Raw genomic sequence first — 22,439 nt, forward strand, 5'->3', positions numbered from 1 at the left:
ATGATAGATAGCAAACCCATATCTACAAACTTAAAAGGCTACTTCACAGCACTGATCTGGTTATATGTACGCCATTACATCTATCATTTTATACATTTAGAATCTAGAGTGATCCATTCCCAATATTTGCGTCTTTTAAAGGAATATGAATGTTGGACATATTTAGAGTTCCAAGGTTTCTTTAAGAGTGAGAGACTTAAACTTGTTTCCCTCTCTAGCTTTTCTTACGAATGAAAAAGTAAGGTGTGTAAAAATAGATGATACTGTGAAGGCCGTTACTGATCTGTTGTCCAGGCGTTCAGAAACCACAAATCTGTATTCCTACGTCATCAGACTTCCTAGATACATATCTAAAATCATAACAGAACCCTATGAAGAGAACTTTAGTTAAGACATATAAGGGAAACCCTAGTCTCAGAATATTAGCAATTCCATGCTGAAGCATTCGTTGACTAAGTCTTTTATTAGTTTCCCTTCTTACTCTTTGTAATAGAGGTTGTAGCAGGGCATTTAATGTTTGGCATTGAGAAATCCAAAAAACAAAACTTGGAAAAGTCAGAATTTCAATAATGTTCCGTTATATATTAAAAAATGCTTTTTACTATATTTGCCCATCAGCAGCCGAACGGTAAAATCACTGAACACTGATAGTTCGGCCCGTGGTTCGAATCTCGGAGAATGGGCTGGCTGCATGGGTGTTTTCTTGATTTTCCCCATGTGTAACGTATATACGTGGCAGTTTCCTTTAAAGAGTCCTCCAAGAAGGCATCCCTCCCTTTAGTCAGATAGCCCTTGAATGTTTAGCTGCAATCAAACAAAACGAACGAAATCGCCAGAATTTTGCACTAACGAATCACCTACGCAAACTTCTGGGGGAGGATGGCATACTGCAGCCTTGATCATTATTTAGAAGAAAGTGATACCTTTCCTAATCACAATGGTTTTCTAGAAAAGGAGATCAATACTGAAAATGTACTTCTTTTCAGAGTTATATTTTCTGCTTTTTTTAAGAGGAATCACTTGATGTCAATATTTTTGTGACAAAGAAAAAAGTGTATGAATTAGAGCTAAAATCTCTTCATTGTTGTTTGCAGAGACCTTCCAATTTTTAAACAAAAATTTCTCGAAGAACTGGTTGTTTCTCATAAAAACTGGTACTTTGTTGTTTTAAGTCATTAACTCTTTCCAAAATTTTTGGAGTGTTATGTTATATAGGTTATTAAATTATCTGCAGTATCTGAAACCTTTTGGCTGACTGCCAATAACCATCAATATTTTTAATGGGCACTGCTGTTCTTTAGTTTAGTTTTAAAATCTGTTCAGTCCTTTTTTCACTGTCTTCCACCGGTAAACTAGGTAGGCGTTCATCTCCACTGGCTGCCAATTCATAGGCCAGTAGTGATCTTCATGGGTACAAGTATTCTTGGATTTAATTTTAAAAAGTATCTAAATTTACTGCAATATCACATATCAGGGATCTTTAACTTGTAGGTCTCTGGCGTTGAACAACATTGGCAGGCATCCATGTTCTTCAATATAATTTTAATTAAAAATGCTATTTAAATTTAGTTCACTACTCTGTACTAGTGAACCTGTTTGTTAACAAGTGACAACCAAGCTTTAACTGTTTTTGGATCGAATGTTATAAATTATGTAGGGGCTACCTTTCTCATGGAAACAGCCTCACATTAACTGAAGATTTGGAACATCTATTCACAGACTACGTGGTTTGCTTCTAGCAGCCACTGCACCTAAGGTACAAAAAGTTCTCTTTGATTTCAAAATTTTTTAGAAATCTGATCGTCCAGTGCTTAGTAACTACCATTCTTGGTACAAAATGCATCCATTCTGCACTCCTGCCTTTGGATCTCACGTCCAAAAGGTAACACAACTATTATTATGCCTGAATAGAGGATCTAGAAATATCCCTCTGCACATATGAAACTTTTAAATTATTTCAGAATTTTATTAAAGATAACAGTCATGTTCTTAACTGTAGCATTTTTATGAATACAGACAAGAATATAATAATTATATCTATACAAATGTTTCTAGGTTCCCTAATCACATCTGTTTGGCTGTTGTGTATAATACAACACTACTTTAAATACCTTATATGGCATTGAACCTATGGTAACGTTTTTAAAAAGTACAAAATCTTTTTTATAGATATATTAAGTTTGTGATGAAGCCACAGTTAATTTTTATACTCCATAAACACAACAACGTGGTTTAACATAGTAAAATCTAAATTTTTTTTGTAGTTTTTTCAACAGTTCACAACAATTTTATTTATATGTAGTAGTATTTTAAAACTGTACTTGGACTTATTCTTGTCTTTGCTTACCAGTTTAGAAAATCTGGAAAATGTTTGGTATATACTTGATACTGTATAATGCATTTAATTTGCACCAACAAAACCAATTCTTATTTTTGTTTCGCTCATACCTTGCAAAGTTCATAGGATATGTTTCATGTTTTGCAGGTGTAATCTTTGGCATGAAAATACAGTTATATCTTGAACAGATCACTTCCACATACACAAATGATATACCATAACACAAAATATTCTGGTGAAATCCTATCTGAAATGATCTAAATTTTTGTGTCATGTTTCTCAGTATAAATCATACACACCAATACAGAACAGTATCTCGTATCTAAAAAATATTTTTTGGTTCCTTACGTATATCATTACAGTATTCATTTATGAAACCTCTCATTTTCTAAAAATGCAGGTTTTATTCCATATACTTTTGACACTTTGACGTTTTCAATCTGTAATAGTGCTCAACTAGACCCAATATTTAAAATTGCTTGTTGTAGGCTTTTTACACCCCTATTCTGCATATCACAATATTAGTTGCTGTTATAATCAGTCACATTTATTCATGCTGTGAGAGAAAAACAGCACAGTTCAACATTGATGAAATAATTAACACTTAATTCCAAGAACCATTCCTACTATATTATGATACAAATTTAAAAGATTTATGAATGTGTTAGAATTGTAAAGTTTTCCGTTTAATGAAAACATTAGGAAATGTGACTTCAAATGGTTGCTACAGAATATTACAAGTTTGAATTTAACTGCACACTTTTGCCCAATTCATGCACTATAGAACCTCATTATTTTGGTTTAGTAGATTAATAATTAGATATCAGATTAGCATTAAGTTTTATTTTCTCAGTCATAGAGCATCCAAGAATAGAAATGATAATTAATTTAACACTTCAAAATATACTCATGTGCATGAAAATAACTGTAACTGATGCAAAATGGGAGAAAACATGGTCTTTGTAAAAGCAGTGTTTGTTCTTTAGTTATGAATGTTTAAATCAAATCTGGATTTTATGTATATGCTATTATTATTAAATTTAAATGAAATACATGTATATGCTTAGAGCAAATATTCACTTATTTTTAATGTGTCAAACAATTTATGGATATTAAGAGTTCTGCAGAAAATTCAACTCTTTGAAACCATCCATGCAAATGGGAAACAAAGAAATTTCAGCAAGTACTTCTGTAATGACAGGAAATAATAATAGGCATTATCTAACTATTAAGTAACGATAAGACTTATTCTAGAATTAAAATTATTTAATTTCCTGAATGCTTTAATATAAGTCTGGCTACACTCTTCTGTGTGAAAGACAAACTTTGCCTGACACACAAACTTTTAAGCCTCCTTATTTTGCAATAAATAGTTAAAAATTAAAAAATGGGCTGTAACTTTAGCACTCATTTTTCATAATTATTATAAGACCAGTATATTCATCTTTTTGATTAGCAGCAAGTTCACTCCTATTTCTTTGTTTTTGAATGTTGAAAAATTAAAATATCTAATTATTGGTAGCTCTTTTGATATTGGAATGTGTGAAAGTTTAATTTGTATACAGCTTTACGTACTGAAACTTAACAAATATGCAAGTACTCTTATTAACCAGGGAAAAAAAAAAGTATCCACATTTTTAAGTGACTATAGTGTTTTTTAATCTTAATCAATGAAAATCAATTGATATCATGGATGATGAAATAAAGAATGTGTGTATGTGATTATGGCAAAGCCTCGAGGGCCATCTGCCTAAAGGGAGGGATGCCTTTCGTGAAGGACTTTCTAAGGGAAACTGGCTCGTACAGACGTTACACATGGGGAAAACCACGAAAACACCCATGCAGCCAGCCCGTTCGCGGGATTCGAACCCCGGACCGAACTACCAGTATTCAGCGACTTTACCGCTCGGCCGCTGGTGGGCGAAATAAAGAATGAAAATATATTTTATTTAAGAAGAAATTGGGATAATGTATTAGTCAATGTCTTGTAAGAAACACTACTTATATTATGCTTCATAGATATGACTAATTCCTAATATGTGGAGTAATTTTCAGTAAAAAATAATTCAACAATGGATAATTTTTTTCCCAGACTTTATTCAGAATACATAATAATTATTTTACAAAGTTTTTATTCATCTTTTATTTCTGAAAATAAAGACATATCAGATAAAATTCCTTGAATTAGAGTATAAATATTATTATTATTCAACCATATTACTCAAAAATTTATGAGTTTCAGTTTCAGAAAATTCTCCTGGCAGAGCTTGCTCTTGACTTTTAAATACATACCAGATTCCTGCCAATCGTTTACTGAAAAATAAAGAAGACTAAATTCAATTGTGAAACAGCCAAGATCACTGAAAACAATGCACTATTCATTTTGCAAACATAAGCCTGAAATATTAAAAATGATCAGATTGAGATCAGATTGAGATCAGATATGAGATTATTTATGAACAGAAAAATTTGCAGTACTTGCATACTATCCCATTGGCCATGAAAATTGGTGCAGAACCACTAATCATTCCTGAGGAAATCCTTCACAGTCAATGGGATGAAGTGTTAAGTACAAATTCTCTGATTCCTCTTTAAAAATAAGAGAAAATTTTGGCATGTAGGTCCCCGAGAATGCATTGTTAACATAAAATGAATTATTCTCTATTATCCACAATTGGGGGTATCACCCTGGCCAAAAGGGTTCATTGTTGCCTACTTTAACAATTTTCTCTTATACTACCAAGTTACATACAAACATAAGCATTTTTATTTGTTTATTGGCCATATAACATCATTACAAAATAAAGCAAACTAAAAAAAAAAAAAAAAAGTGTTTTTATAGAAACTGTATGGCAACAGATCAATTGCAAAATATTTGTCCATTATACTTTATATTTTTCAAGCATCACCAAAGGAATGGAATGCTGTCCTGAAAAACATTTCTTAATTTAAATTTCTTTAAATATATCAATCACTTAAAATTATATGCTTGTATATCAATTTCCGGAATTCAGTTATATTAACTGGCGTATTTAAACTTTGATTTTTAATCCTCTGATAAGCATAGTAGCATACTAAAACACCACAGCTCATATTATCAGTTTGCAAAATATGTGAAGGACAAATTATTTTCCATTTAGTGCTAGTAGCAAATATTTTAGCTAAAACCTCACACCATGTATGAATTAAAATTTGATACTCTTGCCCACATGATTTATTTTGTGGATCATAAAATTCAAAAACCATATCTGGAATATTTACTATTATTAATATCCAATGACAATTTAAATTTGCAGGGATAAAAAATAATTTCGCTGATTTCAATCTTGTTAGTAATGGATCTTTAATACAAAAATTTGGTTTAGGAATTTGTAAATTAGACTTAACAAAGGCAAAATTTTCATAACTGTTTAATATTTTAAATAAAAAAGCATCAATTATAGTATTATAGAGCCATCCTTTTCGAAAACACGAAGATACAGATTTAAACAAGTGTTCTTCTTCATTACTTATAAAAGGATCTATAGATTTTAACATATATGGTGTAATTTCAATATCATGTAATTTTAAACATGATTTGGTCAAATCTTTATTCATTCTAACATTTACTGAAAAGTTTTGCTCTGCTGATGATAAATTTATCTTTTCCTGTGTATAAGGTGGAACATTCTCAGTTAAAATATTATAAATAAATTTTCTAAATTGAAGGGTATCTAAAGGAAGATTTAAGGCTAATTTATTTACATGTTGAAATGCATAATAACAGATGAAGACCCCACAACTGCTTTCATCATTTTGTAAAGCACGCGGTGGACACTGAATATCCCATGAATCGTTAATTTGTAACTCACTGTTAATTACATTAGACCATTTATTAGTTAAGTTTATGTATTTTGGATTGCATGAATTTATTAACGAGTCATATAAATAAAAGGTATTTTTCTTTAAATCTGCTATGATCAGAACCCAATGAGAATCAATGCAAGCAGGAATCAATAAATATTTGAAATATTTCAAAGAAACAGGAAAAACATTTCCAAGTGATAATGCATCAGATAAGATAAGCTGGGTAATCGAGGAATCAGCAAAAGTATATTGATCATCACTTTCTAAAATTTTGTATAAAAATGCATTTATGATTACATCAAATAACCACCCCCTAACAAAATCTGTACAAACCGATTTTATAAAAAATTCTTCACTTTTACTGATATAAGAATCTAAAGACTTTAAAGCAATACAATTGATACTATAGCAGCCAATTTGTAAAATTCTTTCAGAAATATCTTCGCTAAACTTTAATGGAAGGGAAAATGATTTATTTTGATCAACACTGGTTAAATCACATAGATATTTATCACTGTCATTTAAATCAAATGCTACGGCTTTAAATTTAATTTTCTTTTCCACACATTCATTTATTTCTGGGTCATCTACATTATCATTAAAATCTTGATTCTTATTCTGCTGACATTTCTGTAATTTTCTCATTTTAGAAGTTTTAAACAATTGTGGGTTAAGTTTTTGATTTGGTGCAACTGGACATGATGCACTTGAAACTGCTCTTGAATTTTCATTCGAGTTTAAAATTCCTCTACATTCTGAAACTAATGAATTTAATGTTGTATGAACACACTTTAACATGGCATTTTGGACTTTTGGTTGTCTTATTAATTGCAGTAATTCTTCTACAAGCTTTTCACATGCATTTACTCTCTGTTCAATACTTTGTGGATTGTAATGATTAACAGAATACACATTTATTGATTTCATACTTTCATTGCATTTCTGATTCGATTCAAGATTAATCCCCGAGAGATTAAACACACAATCATTTTGTCTATTAAGGAATGAATGCACTTTATGTATATGTTTGCACAGCAATTTATCTAAGCAATTGCAGTGATACAAGTGACTACACAATGAGACACATGATACTTTAGGGCATCTATAAAAGCAAAAATCCTGACACGGACAAATTTCAAAAAGACGCTGCACAGTATATATTTTATTTTTTGTCTGAGAACAAACAGTCCAAGAAGTATCAGAGCATTTATTTACATCACTGTCCCTAATTTTTAGTCCTCTCTGATGCCTACTTAAATAAGAAATGGAATTTCTGGGAGATACATTAGTGTATAATTTATAGGTATGATTTAAATATTTATCTTTCTCAATTGTCAGAAGTGTAGAAATTAAAATATCTAATCGTCTATTATGTCTCCACTTAAAATAAACAGTTTTCAACTGATTGTGAAAAGATTCACAGTACATGTTAGTATCAGTAAATGCATGTGGAAAGTTCCGATAACACAAAGCCCATTCCTCTAATCTATTTTTATAATTTTCAGAAAAATATTCAATAAAATCTCTACTTTTCCTAGAATAGTCATTCAAAAACTTACTTATTTGATCATGAAAAGTGATCTGGTTTCTTTCATGTAATATTTTTGTTAATTCTCCTAGCATTTTTTGTTGCACTTCCTTATCTACCACTTTAGAATTTAGTTGCCGGAACCAACTTTGGCGTATCATCCTTGAACCGGCAGGTTCCTTTCAACGGGCGCCTGGACGGAAGGGTCCTATCCCGATCGAAGTTGCGTCTCTTTTCGAACATTATGGGCATAAGTGTTGTTCGGCAGAGTGATGATGGCATGTCGATAAGCAATGTGGATGGTAAGCAATGATAGTCCAGCAGAAAGATGATTTGAAGATACCTGCACTTGGGGAGAAGTATTCAGAGGCTAACTCCTAGGTTGAAAGTCGCTGCGCTGAGGTATAGAAGGCGGCGTCGGTGGGCGGGGAGATCTTGAAATCTTCAGGTCAGGTGGGTGAAAGTGTCCAATGGGAGAAAAAGTTGGAATTTGGAAATAGAGCTGAGGGGTCTCATGCAAGCAAGTGTGTTATGTTCACAGATCAAAGATATAATTTAAGAGTTATTTTTTTTTTTTTATAATTAATTAGTTAAAGATGTTAGCTTCCTCACAAATAGTAAAAAGAATTAATAGTTTCTCCATGGGTGTGTCTGCGGCTTTTAATTGGTGTAAGCTATTTTTGAGAGTAGAGAAGAATTTAAATATGTTATTGTAGCCGAAAGTATTATTGAGTTCTTTTAGTGTAGATAGAATGTCGGTGAAAATGTTCGCGTTGGATGTAGTGTTGGTAGTCTGATTTCTAATGTCTTGTGTATTGTTGGAAGTAACTTGTGCATATGTTCTCCCTTGTGTAAGGTTTGGGGTGCTATTACTTGGTGTAAAAGTGTGATTGGGTGATTTATTTAGGTTTCTGTTTTTGGGGAATTTCTCGCAACCGCGGAATGAAGCTGGATGATTTTTTTGGCAGTTTGCGCATGTGGGATTATCTAATTTACCTTGTGTTGGGCAGTCTGTTGTTTTATGTTGTTGTGCGCATTTAACACACCTAGGTAAGAAGAAACAATTGTCTGAAGAGTGATTAAAACGTTGGCAGTTGTGGCATTGTGGTGTAATGTTTTTGTTGATGTATTTTTCGATTGTGATAATGAACATACCTAGGTGTGTTTCACTGTAGATTTTGTCGATGTTTGATGTTGGCATGAGTTGTACCTGAAATAGTAGCATGGGTTGTTTGGTTTTGAATCTTGTGAGTTGTACTACTTTGTGTACATTGTATCCGAGGTGAGTGAGTTCCGTGGAAATTTCATGTGTGTCAGTGGTAATGGGTAAGCCTCGGATAACTACTTTAATTGGGCGTTTGTGCTTGGGTGTAATGATATAATGTTCGATGTTATGTTTTTGTAGGTCTGTGGTGAGTTGTCTGTGATCATCTGTTGTTGATGGTAGTAACTTGAGGTATTCTCCACTTATTTTGGCGTAAAATGTAGCATTAGTCAGTGTAGTGAGTTTCTTGATGTACTGGTTGTGTGTGGCGCCATCTATCGGCTTAACCATAATTGGTGTAGGTGTGCTATATTGGGGAAGTCTTGTATCTGGTGTTTGCGAGTTGTTAATTTGTGTTGTGGGTTGGGTGGAATGAGTGTCAGGTTGCGAGAGTGCTGTGTAGCTGTTTTGGGTGGGTATACTGTTGGGTGCAACATTTACGGGTACCTTAGCAGTTTTGTGTGGTTTTTTGAATCCTTCCGTGTCGTCGTCACTGTCTGAATTATCACGTGGTTTGCGTTTCTGTTGTGTGATTGGCTGTGTAATGCTTGCATGGGAAAGAGCAATATGCAACTTACCCCTCAGCTGATCCAGCAGAATCTTCTTCTTTTCTATCTCCTTTTTCAGAATGTCCGAATGATAGTCCGTGTCCGTGACTGGTCTGTTGGCCGATAAGTACCGGATGGTTCCGTAATAGCTAGTAATGCTCCTTTCTACTTCAACGATTTCTTGTCGGAGTGTAGCAATTTCCAGCTCCGTAAGAACGTGACCAGCATTGTCCTGGTCCATATCAGTGGCCGTCGTATTCGAGGTGTCCGCAACAGGATCCATACCTTTATCCGGTGGAACCGCTTCGCTACGGGGAGTCTGCTTAGTACGAGCCATATCGAGAGGTCACGATTTCGTTAAAACGAGAAAATGGCGTACGTGCCACGAACATAAAAGATGCTTAACATCTTGACCAAAAACCTTTGAAAATGCAGGATATGTAACTTTGTCATCATCTGTCATTACACAGTTTACATATAAATTTGGTACACGACACTTTAAACTATTAAATAAACAATAAAGAGTGTCAGCATCTAGAAAATTAGTAATAAAATGAGCAACTGGATAGCCACAACCAAATTCATCAGGTACTATAAGATTAAGAAGGTAAAAATCATACTGGTTAGTCTTATGTGTAGAATCGATACATAAAATCTCTGTACAACCTTTTATCATCATTTCTTTCTGTTCACGTGTCTGAAGACCAAGAGCAAACAATACTTTATGATTTGGAAGATCTAGATCAGTTGGACCGTACAAAGTTGAATTATTCTGAGGCTTATATAATAACACAGGATTGTATGCTTCACATTTTAAAGTTTCAATGATTGAATTAACAGAAACTGCATCACTACTTGGATGCAATGAATTGTTTAAATAGCTAGAATAAGCAGAAATAGTTTTACGGGAGACAAAGCTTTCCTTTACAGGGAAATTATTTCTATTCTCGTGATTTCCTGATCCATCTTGTAAGATATCCCTTATTTTTTGTGGAGGCACAGATAAACGTAAATTTGCTTTTATCAAACACCGCGTACTTTGTTTCAATGGCTGATATTTACAATTTTCAAACTTTTGCTCATGATTATGTTTAGGAAAGTAAAAAACAGAGATTTTATTCATTTCTTCACAAGCCCACATTCTGACCGGACAACATACACCTTTTGAAATTGTACCTTTTTCATTTTTCCGACTAGTTTTTTTTTCAAAATCAGAATAACCTTGCGTGGTAAACTGACAACAATAATAATGATAAGTTTTAGAATTTTTCGTTACTTTAGAAAACTTTCTGAATGAAGTAAATGTCGAGGTTCCTTCCAGTTCTAGCCAATCTTGAAAATAACTCATTGTTTCAAATGAATATTCTTTTAAGTTATTTAAATTATGTTCATCTGCTAAATGCTTATTAAAATTTAAAACATATGTAAAAGACTTATGGCAATCAGGTATGAAGCATACATACAATTTATTAACTTCTGTGCAAAATTTCTTATGTTTAAAAAATGATAATTTGCAAGGATAACATTTATTACAATTTAGACATTTCCGAGGGTAAACAGATGAAAAATTTTGGGTTGATCTTTACATTATGGTAACTTGGCGTTTTTTTGGCGACCAACTCTCCTACAGCAACCCTCTATTTTTTTTTTCCCGCCGCATTTTGTCTTCACGAAGTAAAGACATGTTTCTTTTCTTTTTATCTACTGAACACTTCTTCCAACAATCTACTAGCCGAATCAGTGGCGTAGCAAACATAATTGGCGCCCGGGGCAAAAAATCTTTTTGGCGCCCCCCACAAAAAACTTTCAGTAATATAATGTATAGAACATATTCGTAATATGAAAATAATGCAAATAATAATAAAATGCTGAATCTGCCATAAAATACTCAAAAATATATTAAGAATAGCCACTACCTAACTACACCAGCCTTGGATTCGGAAATGCATCTGTGTCGGCGGAAAAATCCTACATACGACTATCTAGAATTAGTTAAAAACGTGTTATTTATTTTACATATTTATATAAGTGTTTTTAAAAAGTACAATTTTTAAACAATTAAAAGTTTAATATACATTATAGATAAATCGATATGTGGCAACTTGCCTACTACAACTCAACTGGGCCAGTCTGGTAACCCATAGCAACCAAAAATAAAATGATATTTATTCTATTCAATTGTTATTATTATTTAACGATCTGTCTCAAATTATACTACCATAATTGGTAACCCGTATTTATTATGAATAGCAACCTTCAATGTTGCACGAATATGGTGTTTATACTCGTATGTCAAAATTCTGAGCAACAGTAAGTTATCCAGTGTGATGAGATGCAAGTAAGACATTTCACCTGTGATTTCAAGCGTTGTGCCCCATTCGTGTGAGTCAACATATTTCTGTCATAATTTCAACGGATATATGTATCGTCTGCTGCATTTGAACCGCCAATTTTTCTGATTTCAAGTACCAAAAAACTGTGTCACTATATACATATTGATTATTTTTCTATACATATTATTATTGAGCATATTTGATTGATCTAAAGTGGTTGAAAACGATGCTGCTTCACAAATGGCGAGAGTGGTTGTTAAGCCACCTCCTTTTTGTCGCCGAGACCCATTGTTATGGTTCATTCAATTGGATGCGCAGTTTAAATTGAGTCACATTACTGCCGACGAAACTCAATTTTATACTGCCATCGCCACGTTAGAATCAGAGGTACTGCAATCAGCTCGCGAAATAATTTTGAATCCACCGGCGATGGACAAATACAAAACTTTAAAAAAAAATATTTGTGTTTATGAAGAATCCAAGGCAGTTAAAATTATGCAGCTGTTGCACGATTTAGAGTTGGGTGATATGAGGCCTTCTCAATTGCTGTCTAAAATGTCAGACTTAGCCGCCAGTAACCTAACGGATAGCATTCTTAAAACATTATGGATGAATAGACTCCCATCTAACATGCAAACGATTTTAGCGGCCAGTAGCGAGCCACTTAAAAATCTTCTCGAAATCACTGATAAAATTCACGAGCTAGCCATTCCAGCGCAAATACACGCAGCGCAGGCTCCTGGTCCAGGTATTGTGGCGTTACAGGCTCAAATTGATGATTTGTCCAAACAGGTTGCTCAGTTAGTAGCCATCCAAGCTGAACATTTTCAGCGCAACCGCTCATCATCACGTGGTCGAAATACACGTTATGAAACCACTGAGGAAACGTTATGAAAGCCCTCCTCCGGGTATTTGTTTTTACCACCGCAAATTTGGAAACAAGGCAAACAAATGCCGCCCACCGTGTCGTTATAACGACCAGGGAAACGAGAAGGACCGTTGCTCGAAGTCGTGAACGACAGCGGACGGAATTTTGCACGCCGTTTCGTCATCGAAAATAATTCGGGCTTAAGGTTTCTTGTAGACACCGGGGCTGATATTTCTGTCGTTCCACCACATTTTTACGAACAAAAGCAGGTGCTACTTTGGTAGACGGTTGCACGGATTTTTGGCGATTTACGTTGGCGCAATTGTTGGCGCGATTTTTACAAACGTCAGCCATCTTGAAAAACGCTGTTTTTACGCATAGTAAAGTATTCGAAACTTTAAAAAAAATAAATATCATTAAAAGTAATGGATTAATTTTTTGTTGAAAATGCCGTTTTTTAAGATGGCAGGCAAGTGTAAATAAATACATTTACTATGAGTATAAAATATTAAAGTAAGGTTATTATTACTTTCATATAGCAAAGAAGAGAATAAAAACACCGCTATAAAAACATTGGGTCAACGTTTAATTAGATTAATTGAATTACTGAAATTGAATATCGAATTTAAAACCATCATACCAACATTTAAAAGAATTAGAATATTATTAAATTCAAATACTTTAAAATACGTTATATAGAGTATTAATTAACATTAAAACATATGGTCAATAATTATCTCAGCAATTTCTGAAAATAGTGTATTAATTTTTTAACAAAAATTGAAGTATACAAATATAAAATAAAAGAAAAATATGTACTTACATTTTTTTGAGTATTTAACCTCTTGTTTATTCGTAAGTACCACAAAAAAAAATCAGAATCATAATTTAGATAACATCTTTGAAGGAATTCGAAGATATGAATTAAATTTTAAAACGGCGCGGAAATGCACAAATTATCAATAACCAATCAGGGAGCTGATTACAGCTCGTTAATGCACAAATATTCTATAACCAATCAGAGAGCTTATTACATCACGGGTAGAATTAAAATTATTTAAAAATTCATACATAATAAAATCATTTTTTAAAAAATGCAAAATTAAATTGTATTTTAATATTTAACAGCCATAAATAATGTTTAAAAAATTAGATTAAATTTATACATATTAAAACGAATTACTTTTAAAGTAAGGTGACGTCATTGATTACATCATCCACAACATAAAATTTCATAAATTGTGATAAACATGAAAATTTTTATTTCAAATAAAAATGCAAAATTAAATTGATTTTTAATATTTAAAAGCCATAAATAATATTTTAAAGACGGAATTTATGCACAATAAAACGCATTATTTTTTAAATAAAATGACAGCAAAGTATCGGTTACCATAAATAACTTATCGTGCAATGGGTTTACCATAAGTTGTATTACTCGCCACAGGAAAATCGCCAAAATCCGTGCAACCGTCTACCAAAGTAGCACCCAAAAGCATCTTACCAAGTTACAATTCAAACTTTTGGTGAACGCCTGATATCTGTCGATTTAGGATTGCGCCGCAACTTCCAATGGCCATTCATTATTGCTATTGTTTCAAGTCCTATTATTGTAGCTGACTTTTTACAAAAATTTTCTTTGCTTGTCAATCTTAAGAATCACCGTTTGATAGATTCCACAACCAACTTAACTTATCCGGGAGTAATTCGCAACAGTCAAGATTTGAGCATTAAAGTGATTTCGGGTAACTCCCCATGGCATGAACTTCTCAGAGAATTCTCTACAATCACGCGCCCAGTTATGGGTATTTCCGAACCTAAGCACGATGTACTACATTATATTGAAACTAACGGACCTCCAATTGCCGCTAAAGCAAGACACTTACCTTCGGACAAGCTTAAAGCCGCCAAAGAGGAATTTCAATACATGATGGAACAGGGAATTTGCCATCCTTCAGAATGTTCATGGGCCAGTCCGCTCCATCTAGTTCGGAAATGAAATGGTAAGTGGCAATTATCGCCGGTTAAATGCGGCTACAATTCCTGATCGTTACCCAGTCCCGCACATTCAAGACTGTATGCAAATTTTAGAGGGAAAAACTATTTTTACAACCCTTGATCTTGAGCGGGCGTATCACCAAGTGCCCCTTAACACAGATGATATTCCAAAAACTGGGGTTATTACGCCTTTTGGACTATTTGAGTTTCGGATTATGTATGTAGTGCTGCTCAAACGATTATGTATGTAGTGCTGCTCAAACGTTCTAACGCTTCATGAATCAGGTGTTAATCGGCCTCGACTTTTGTGTATCTTATTTTAATGGCGTCTTAATCGCCTCCTCTTCAAAGCAAGAACACCTATCACATTTGAGAACAGTTTTTGAACGTTTTCAAAGGTACGGTGTCAGTCTTAATCCTTCCAAATGCGTTTTTGGCCAACCAAGTGTATCCTTTCTTGGTCATGAAATTTCCGCCGATGCCGTTCGACCCCTTCCTGAGTCACTGCTATCCACGATATGCCCGAACCATCTACAGTGAAGGACTTAAGAAGATTTCTTGCTATGCTTAATTTTATCGACGTTTCTTACCTCATGCAGCAACCATACAAGTATCTCTAAATTCTTTTTTGGTTGGAAGCAAGAAAAACGATAAACGTGTTATAACCTGGACCAGAGAATCTCGCGAAGCGTTCCAAAAATGCAAGAATGATTTAATTTCGGCAACAAATTTGTAGTATCCTTCCGTATTTAAGCCATTATCACTCTACGTTTATAAGGTATTTCTCCCGCTTTCCTAGCGTGCCTCCGTGGTGTAGTGGGTCTGCACGCTGGGCCGGTACTCCAGAGGTCCGCGGTTCGATTCTCGGCGAAGACGGTTGCTAATTTTTCAATCTCTCTTGCTTCTAAGTATCCTAATGTCTCTACAGTGGCGCCCGAACTAAAAGGGGTGTTGGATGAGGATTCTGCACACCCAGAATTTGGCAATTGGGTCCCCTAAAACCCCAGTCGCCCTTTAAAAAGGAGAGTATATAAGGTATTTCTCCCGCTTTCCTAGCGTGCCTTCGTGGTGTAGTGGTTCTGCAGGCTGGGCCGCCGGTACTCCAGAGGTCCGCTGCTCGATTCCCGGCGAAGGCGTTGCATATTTTTCATCTCTTCTGCTTCCAAAAAAATAACCTAATATTTCTACACGTTTACGCATCAACAACAGGTATAGAAGCAGTTTTACAACAGAACGATCAAGAATTATGGAGACCACTTTCATATTTTTCTAAAAAACTCTGACCAGCACAAACCAGATACAGCACTTACGATCGCGAGTTATTAGGAACTTATGAAGCTGTCAAATGTTTTTGACATATGCTAGAGGGACGCGTTTTCATGATCTTCACGGATCAAAACCCCTTAACGTATGCTTTTCAACAGCGTTCAGATAAAACTTCTCCTGGTCAAATGAGACACCTAGACTTCATAGGGCAATTTTCAACAGATATCCGTTATATTGAGGGTTCGCAGAATATTGCAGACACCTTGTCTCCTATTGAAGAACTAGCCTTTCCTTCGCCAATTAAACTTTGCTGCCCTTGCGGATAAGCAACACCGGGATTCAGAACTACAAACCTCTTTCGAAAAGCAAATCTTCCACCAATCTCAACTTGCAGCCTATGCAGCTGTCACCTGAAAAATCACTTTATTGTAATGTTCAGGATTCAAGATTTCAACCTTATGTTCCCTCCGGGTTTCGCCATGCCATTTTTAGTCAGTTACATCGTCTGTCACATCCTGGCATCAAGGCTTCGAGGAAACTGATACAGCAACGTTTCGTATGGCCTAGCATGCGAAAGGACATAGCCAACTGGACATGAGTGCCAAAGATCTAAAATTGTCAGACACACCACCAGCCAACTTAAAAAGTTTTACTTCCCCTCATCTCGCTTCAATCACGTGCACCTCGACTTGGTCGGAAACGTATATTTATCAATAATAATATAATACATGAATACAATTAATTACTATGTATACATTTTTCTTACCTTGGATGAAGCAAATTTATCATTTACTTCATCGAAGTCGATCCTTTCAACTTTTTCTCTTTGCACACTTAAAAATGCTAGATAACTTAGGGGATCTTGTCCCATCGTTGATTGTAAATATGTGAAAATTTATTTTAATTTGCTGAACGAACATTTATAGCTAGCATTTGATAATGAAATAGTAAGGAGTATTTGAAGTGCGACTCTTAGGTTTTAAAAAAACATTTTCTCCATAGATCTGTAGTGGACTTTTAGGTTCCGTTTCTTTTCTACTGCGGAGTAACGCCATGCAGTCACATTCACTGCTCAAAACAATTAGGGGATATTGTGAGTTCGGTATGAAATAACCATATAATCGACAACCTTTTTGAACAAAAGGAAATAGAAGAGATTATAAAGGAAAATTATAACGTTTACAAAGTTGCGAATATGCAAATTTAGTCTGTGACGTCGAAAACTATGCGTTTTAGATAAGGAGTAAGGAGCCACTTGCAGTATTCCTTTTATAAAAGGAGATTAAAAACAATTGACAAGCGTTGAATGCTTCGTAGCAGTGAATATACGATGTCTCAGCAAGATGACTTAGTTGAATCGGTAGCCAGGAAGGCCATCAGTCGTTTACAGAAGAGTCAAACGCTATCCATTGTAGAGGAAGCGTTAGGATTTTCCCAAAATGTCATTTCCAGATTATGGAATCGGATTTTGAAAATTAAATATGTTTGAGAAATTCCGGACAAGGTCGTGTTATCGTTTTAAAATAAAATGCGGGAGATATACATGCATTTCGTTTAAAGAAATAAAAATATATCTCTTCTTTGGAGAAATAAAGTGGTCAGAATGTTTTGGTTGATGTACTGCAAACATTTTATTACACGTTTTATCAGAAAACTCAAGAAAATAAATAATTAATTATATTACAATAGTTATTAATTTTAAATATATTTTCCAGAAATCTATCAAAATAAAAACTGAAATTTTCAGGAAAATCTTGTTTGGAGACCATTTGGCGCCCCTCTACGAGCGGCGCCCGGGGCATCATGCACTCCCTTGCCCCCTCCTCGCTACGCCACTGAGCCGAATTACACTTATGCTAGAAATTTTATCTAACAAAACTGCTTAATCATGACAAATATTCACTGCAAAATAGGGAAAAAGTGCACAATACCATACTCCTTACGCGTTTTTCAAAATAACACATACACATAAACCATGTACACGGCGACTTATTTTTACTTAAAAAAACATCCCAGAATTGCACAAAAATGGCATTGCGCACACTCTTCACTATATCCATGTACACTGCTTTTTTCTCATAAATTAGAAAAATTTCACGAAAATACATGACAATTTTCTCAATCTTTAAACCCGGTAAAAAGAACATATATGAAATTACCTGATCGCGAAAATGTATTTACCCTTTCCAAATATGAACATTTCCACATATAAAATAAATAAAATATCCAAAAACTTTTACCTCCAAATCATCTATTACATTATACACGTCACCAACGAATTCATACCGCAAGCATTACAAATACTTAGTATCAAATATTTAAATTATTTCCATGCACGTTTACTTCAACTTAAACAAACGTATACCAAATTCCTACAAACATAAAATTCACAAAATAACTATCATTTAATTAAAATATAATTAAATTCAAAAGCACTACTTAAAATATAAATGAGCACATACATTAAATTAATAAAAATTACCTTACAATCCTAATTACTTTAAACTAAATCATTGCTAATAACAATTTTCCCAATAATACCAAATTCCTTTACTTCCATCTTACATTTAGAACAATGCATAAAAATAATATCCTCAAATTATTAAAAATACTAACTTACCTCATCTTCTTCAGAATCTTGATTACGTGTCCGATAAACTTTTCTTTAGTTACGGCCATGGGATCCAAAAATTCACGAACACTGTTTCACACAACACAGAATAAACCAAATACAAAATTTCCAGATTTTTTCCCGATTTCCCCCCTTTTCCGATTAAAGAACCGTAATTTGTCCATTAATATCACATGACATATCCCATGATCTCTCATTTCCCTCACACAAAATAATGCGTAATCGGAACTGAGTACTGCTCACATTATTACCAAAGTCCCAGGTCTCCAAAATGTCGCCAAACTACCAATTTAACCTTTATCGCCTCCAAAATGTCGCCAAACTACCAGTTACCATATTGTAAAGATCAACCAAATTTTGTTTTAAATCAGGTACTTGTTTATTTGAACATTTTTTTTTTTTTTTTTTTTTTTTTTTTTTGTGGTTATAAAATGAATTCTTCGATTTATACGTTTTCAAGCATATTTCACATTTATGAAGATAAGCCATTTCTATTTTATCACTAATACATTCTTTGGTTTCTAATTTTTTAGCACTCAATACATTATCAATGTTTATAAGAATATTACTCTGAGGAGAAGTTATTGAAAGTTTAAAATTTTCAGTTTCAAGTTTTTCTTTGCAATTTTTTTTATGATTATTAAAAGAATTTTTAGTTTTATAGTTTTTTTTACAAATATCACATTTTCTAGGATAAAGCGATGGTGCATTACAGTCAATTTCGGACCCCCCCTCCAGTCAGAATAGGACACATAGACTTATTTTTCCTCACTTGACAATTAATTTCACTGCTTTCTACATGATCTTTTAGTAAACAAAATTTATTAAAGTGAAAGAAACTTAGGCCTGAACTACAAGAAGTGCTTTTTCTGGTCATAGAAATGTTCTTTTGCTGAAAAACATAACTAGAGGCAAAGTCAGAGTAAAAATCATCTTTTGTTGTACACAATTTAGGTTGTGAAATATCAAAATTTGTTGGATCATTTTTTAAACTCCCTTTGCCACTAACAGAAGCACAATACAATGGATAACAATCACTGAAAGAAACAGCACTTGCCTGCTGTACACTACAACCAGCAGCAGTCACTGCATTCTTTAGTGATGATCCCAAGTAGGCCATTACACTTCTTAGGTGCAAAACAGCTGAAGCAGCATTTTTCAGATGCAAACCACCACTAACAGTCAAAACCCTCCTTGGACACAAACCATCACCAAAAGCACGAATTGGTTTCTTCTGAAAACTAGCAATTGGGACAGTAGTGTTCGTAGAAGAATTAACAGTGGAACTAGCACTGCTCCTCAGAAAACGGCCAGAACCATGAACTGCAACACGCCTGGAGGAGTCAACATCAGCAAGGATATCATTTCTATGACAGGGGCTGGGAGTGATGTTATTCCTTGAATGCAAACCAGAAGCAGCATTCTTCGGATGACAGCCAGTACCACGGACACCCACAAGTCTAGAATGACAGTCAACACCGGGAATGACAACATTCTCAGGACTTAGGCCAGGGGTAGCAACGTTCCTTGGACGCAAATCAGAACCAGAACGAGGGACGGCAGCATTCCTTGGACGTGAACTAAAACCATTGACATACTTAAAACGAGAGCCAACACTACATATAGCAACATCTCTAGGATGACATCTAGGTTTAGTCCCATTCCTTACATGCAAACCAGAACCAGTTCTATGGACAGAAGCGTTCCTTGGGCGAGATCCACCACCATGGCCAGCAATGCAAAGAGACCGAGAGCTAGCATCTGGGTTGGCAACGTTTTTCGGATGTGAGCCAGGGGTGGTATCATTTTGCAGATGCAAACTAAAACCATCTGTGTGGTTAACAGCATTCTTTGAATGAGAGTCACCACCATGGACAACACATTTAAAACGAGATCCAGCACCAGAAATAGCAACCCTCTTCAGCCGAGAGCCAGAAGCAGCATTTCTCAAATCAGAATTAGCCTTCTTAGTAGCATCTACAGCACAACCATGCTTTAAAACAGTTGAATAGAGAGGATAAGAAGGGCTTGCAGAAACAAAAGAATCACTCAGAGGTGGAAAATCCAATGTAGTAAATGAAACACAAGGCAATACAAAAGGATTTACCTTTGTAGAAACTGGCTTTGAAGTCAAAACAATCTTGATATTATCCATGAAAACTGCCGCAAGTTTCTTGTTCCCCAGACGGTTTAGATGTAATCCATCCCTAGCCAATAACTTAGCTCCAAAATGATGAGACGACCTGCAAATAAAAAACGCTTCTCGATTTTGGCAGTACTTTTCAAGTTGAGAATTAATTTCTACAATCTTTCTATTAATTACCTGTAAACGGTTCAAAGCTGCTACTCGCTGATTTAAAGTTGTGAAAAAATCTTCACCACGTGGTAGGATATCTGAAATGATAACATTGATATTCGGGTTCAAACGTTTAATATCCTTAAAGAGGCAATCGTACTTTTTAAGAATATCTTCAACACTGTCATTTGAATTGTTGGTACCAACATGTACCAAAATCAAATGGTATCGATTGTCCAAAAAGGATATCTTACGTCTTAACCTTTCTATCGTTGCACCAGGAAAAGAATGTAAATCTACTTCATAGTTCAGAAGATTCGCCGGTAAATATTCATCCAAATATTTAACCATTGAATCTCCAATTATAAGTAATTTCATCTTTTTTGGTTGCATATCGGCAAAACAAACAACTACAAATCGAAACACAGATCAATAATTATATATGCTGTAAATAAAATGCAACTATAAATTAAATGAAAATCAAACACTAATCATAAATATAACAAAATACAAATAATTATTAATAGAAAAAAAGAAGATAAATAGCTGAAGGAAAGCGAGAAAAATGGCGCAAAAAAATACACACCTCACACTCACTAATTAACACGTGAACTAAATTAGCGCCAATTCTTGACCTCGCGGAAAAATTTACGGGAAAAAAATAACGCCAAATGCTCGCCAAGCTTTGTTGCCAACGGAGATATCAAAGGTACATATCCGGTGATGACGTAGAACACACTTCCGGGTTCCGATTTGCGGAATTCTGTAAAACTCCAGAAGCGAAGAAAAATGGTCACATGACCTTCAATATGAGCCAACACAAGGAGGTTAGAATAGAAGGAGGGAGGGTTCGCAGTTTCCTCCACTATCGGGGAATGAAACTCCACGGAAGAAGTGGCGTCCATGTTTGTTACTTCAAAACATTGCAATACGGTAGTGAAACGTACGTGTTTGTAAGCTGTTCTATGCATGAATTTTCCAGTAAAAATATGTTAAATTTATAATGAAATGTTTCGCTAGTGTTAGTTTTTTGTTTTATAGGTGATACCTGTTATAAAGATGATACCCGTAATTTACTAAGTATAAAAAATCATTAAGAAATATTTCAAAATCTAAATGCATGTGCATAACATTAAAGCCTTTAAAAATTATGTTTCTGCATAATTTCAAGAATTTGTTTAGGTTTTATTAGCAACTTCTCGGGTATACTTTCCAATTGTTTCTTTAAGAAGTGATATTTCTGATTTATTCGCAATATTATTATAATTTATTAAAGAATCATTTTTACCTGAAATTAATAGCAGATAATTATCTAAAAAAATGTTAACATGTTGCTTTTTTTTAAATGAAAGTTTTAAATAGATTCTTTTCACAACCAACAATCTTATATCAACAAGAAAATAAATATTAATAAAATGAAACAGATTTATGTGAATTCAATGATTTCAGTTTATGATCGTTTCATATTTATGAATCTCAAAGAAATTACCTTGAATTAAGCTGAATTACAGAAATTTACCTA

General features: G+C 34.2%; 1 protein-coding gene across 9 annotated transcripts; it reads right to left on the minus strand.

The window, feature by feature from the left end:
• Positions 1–4,415: 4,415 nt before the first annotated feature.
• Positions 4,416–21,517, minus strand: LOC146999279 (platelet-activating factor acetylhydrolase IB subunit alpha2-like). Of its 9 annotated transcripts, XR_015042389.1 has the most exons (4): positions 20,945–21,517; positions 20,729–20,864; positions 4,817–4,927; positions 4,416–4,651 (listed from the first exon to the last, which is right to left on the minus strand). XR_015042389.1 is itself a non-coding variant. In XM_085821430.1 (2 exons), exons 1-2 carry the CDS (start codon positions 21,308–21,310, stop codon positions 4,649–4,651), a joined length of 585 nt encoding a protein of 194 aa, XP_085677556.1. In that variant the 5' UTR covers positions 21,311–21,513; the 3' UTR covers positions 4,416–4,648. The 9 variants fall into 9 exon arrangements, 2 of the variants coding, with proteins under 2 accessions (XP_085677556.1, XP_085677553.1); XR_015042390.1 differs by lacking the exon at positions 4,817–4,927 and having other exon boundaries at positions 4,416–4,668; XR_015042387.1 differs by lacking the exon at positions 4,817–4,927 and having other exon boundaries at positions 20,945–21,516.
• Positions 21,518–22,439: the final 922 nt, after the last annotated feature.

This window comes from Stegodyphus dumicola, chromosome 1 (genome assembly GCF_044657685.1).
Source record: "Stegodyphus dumicola isolate Sdum_Otavi_A_Nest chromosome 1, ASM4465768v1".
NCBI classification, from domain to species: domain Eukaryota; kingdom Metazoa; phylum Arthropoda; class Arachnida; order Araneae; family Eresidae; genus Stegodyphus; species Stegodyphus dumicola.

What these genes read in the sequence shown, in the direction of transcription:
- LOC146999279 (XM_085821427.1), bottom strand. Translation starts at nt 21,310, where the DNA reads ATGCAACCAAAAAAGATGAAATTACTTATAATTGGAGATTCAATGGTT. An exon ending in CAAAGCCAGTTTCTACAAAG is followed by an intron (nt 4,669 to 20,728) that starts GTAAATCCTTTT and finishes AATTGAATTTAG; the next exon opens with TCTTCTTTATTTTTCAGTAA.